Below are 1,380 nucleotides of genomic sequence, written 5' to 3' on the forward strand. Positions count from 1 at the left end.
GCTTCTCTCCATAGAAAGTCAGAGAGCTGGGTTGACTGTTGGGTCATCACGAGTCCCTGCCCAACCCTTGCATCCTGAGTATCAGCCTCGTCATCTTGAGAGACATCGAACAGCGTTCTCCTCTCCGAAAAGATCATCATAAATAGTCCCTATCAGCCGCTAAACAGCGCTTCTCTCCATAGAAAGTCAGAGAGCTGGGTTGACTGTTGGGTCATCACGAGTCGCTGCCCATCCCTCTCCTCAAGATCATCAACGAGAGTCCCTATCAGCCGCTAAACAGCGCTTCTCTCCATAGAAAGTCAGAGAGCTGGGTTGACTGTTGGGTCATCACGAGTCCATGGCCATCCCTCTCTCTCTACAAGATCATCAAAGATACCCTTCTCATCAAAGATAGTCCTATCAGCCCTTCTCTCCATAGAAAGTCAGAGAGCTGGGTTGTGTCTTGAGCGAGCGTTTTGGGTCAGCAATTTATAACACCTTATGAGCTAAACGTTCGAGACAAAACGAATTCATCCGAATCATGGTCAATGAGGTGTGCTGAAGCGAAGAGCTCCAGCTGCGTCAAAACAAAAAAAATCCTTCTGTGTTGTGTCTGAAACGGTTTCGTGATGCACTTACGCGCGTTTGTGGGCCTGGGAGTCAATAAACATCCATTTTGCTTGATGAGCAGCGCTTTCACTGGAGGTCTAAAGGTATGGGAGGAAGTGAACGCTGATCTCCCGACTGCCCAGATAGAGCTGCCGACGTCGCCGAGCACCCCAGCGACGGCTCCCACCTCAAAAAGCAAGGCTAAGAAAGGCCCACAATTCGGCCGCATGCGGGTAACTGATGGAATGACGATCCGTCCTTCAGAGTTGTCCTTAGATGATCGAGTATCTCGGGCGTTATCCATTGCCGAAGAGTGCATAAAACCTGAGGAGCTACGAGCGCTCTTCGAGAAGAAGCCTCATCCTGTGTGCTACGACGGATTCGAGCCCTCCGGCAGAATGCATATCGCCCAGGGCATCTTGAAGGCCTTGAACGTCAACAAGCTGACCTCGTGTGGGTGCGTTTTCGTTTTCTGGGTTGCTGATTGGTTCGGCATGCTGAACAACAAAATGGGTGGCGACCTAGAGAAGATTAGAAAGGTCGGCCAGTATTTTGTGGAGGTTTGGAAGGCCTGTGGAATGGACATGACCAACGTAAAGTTTTACTGGGCTTCCGATGCCATCAATGAGGATCCCAATGGCTACTGGTTGAGGGTGCTGGATGTGGCCCGAAAATCGTCGGTGTCTCGTATGAAGCGTTGCTGCCAGATTATGGGCCGCGCTGATGGAGATGACCAGCCTTCTGCCCATATCCTCTACCCCTGTATGCAGTGCTCCGATATTTTCTACATAG

The 1,380-nt window shown here is 50.7% G+C and overlaps 1 protein-coding gene across 2 annotated transcripts; it reads left to right on the top strand.

Moving 5' to 3' along the window:
• Positions 1 to 608: 608 nt before the first annotated feature.
• Positions 609 to 1,380, top strand: KVP17_004506 (uncharacterized protein; the record flags this gene model as incomplete). Of its 2 annotated transcripts, none has more annotated exons than XM_068522744.1 (1): positions 609 to 1,380. In XM_068522744.1, a coding segment is annotated over one exon (772 nt), but the record flags the coding sequence as incomplete, so codon positions are not given. The 2 variants fall into 2 exon arrangements, with proteins under 2 accessions (XP_068371473.1, XP_068371472.1); XM_068522743.1 differs by having other exon boundaries at positions 663 to 1,350.

The sequence above is a fragment of a genome (genome assembly GCF_019968985.1).
Source record: "MAG: Porospora cf. gigantea B chromosome Unknown PgB_NODE_8480_length_1380_cov_439.166, whole genome shotgun sequence".
NCBI classification, from domain to species: Eukaryota; Apicomplexa; class Conoidasida; order Eugregarinorida; family Porosporidae; genus Porospora; species Porospora cf. gigantea B.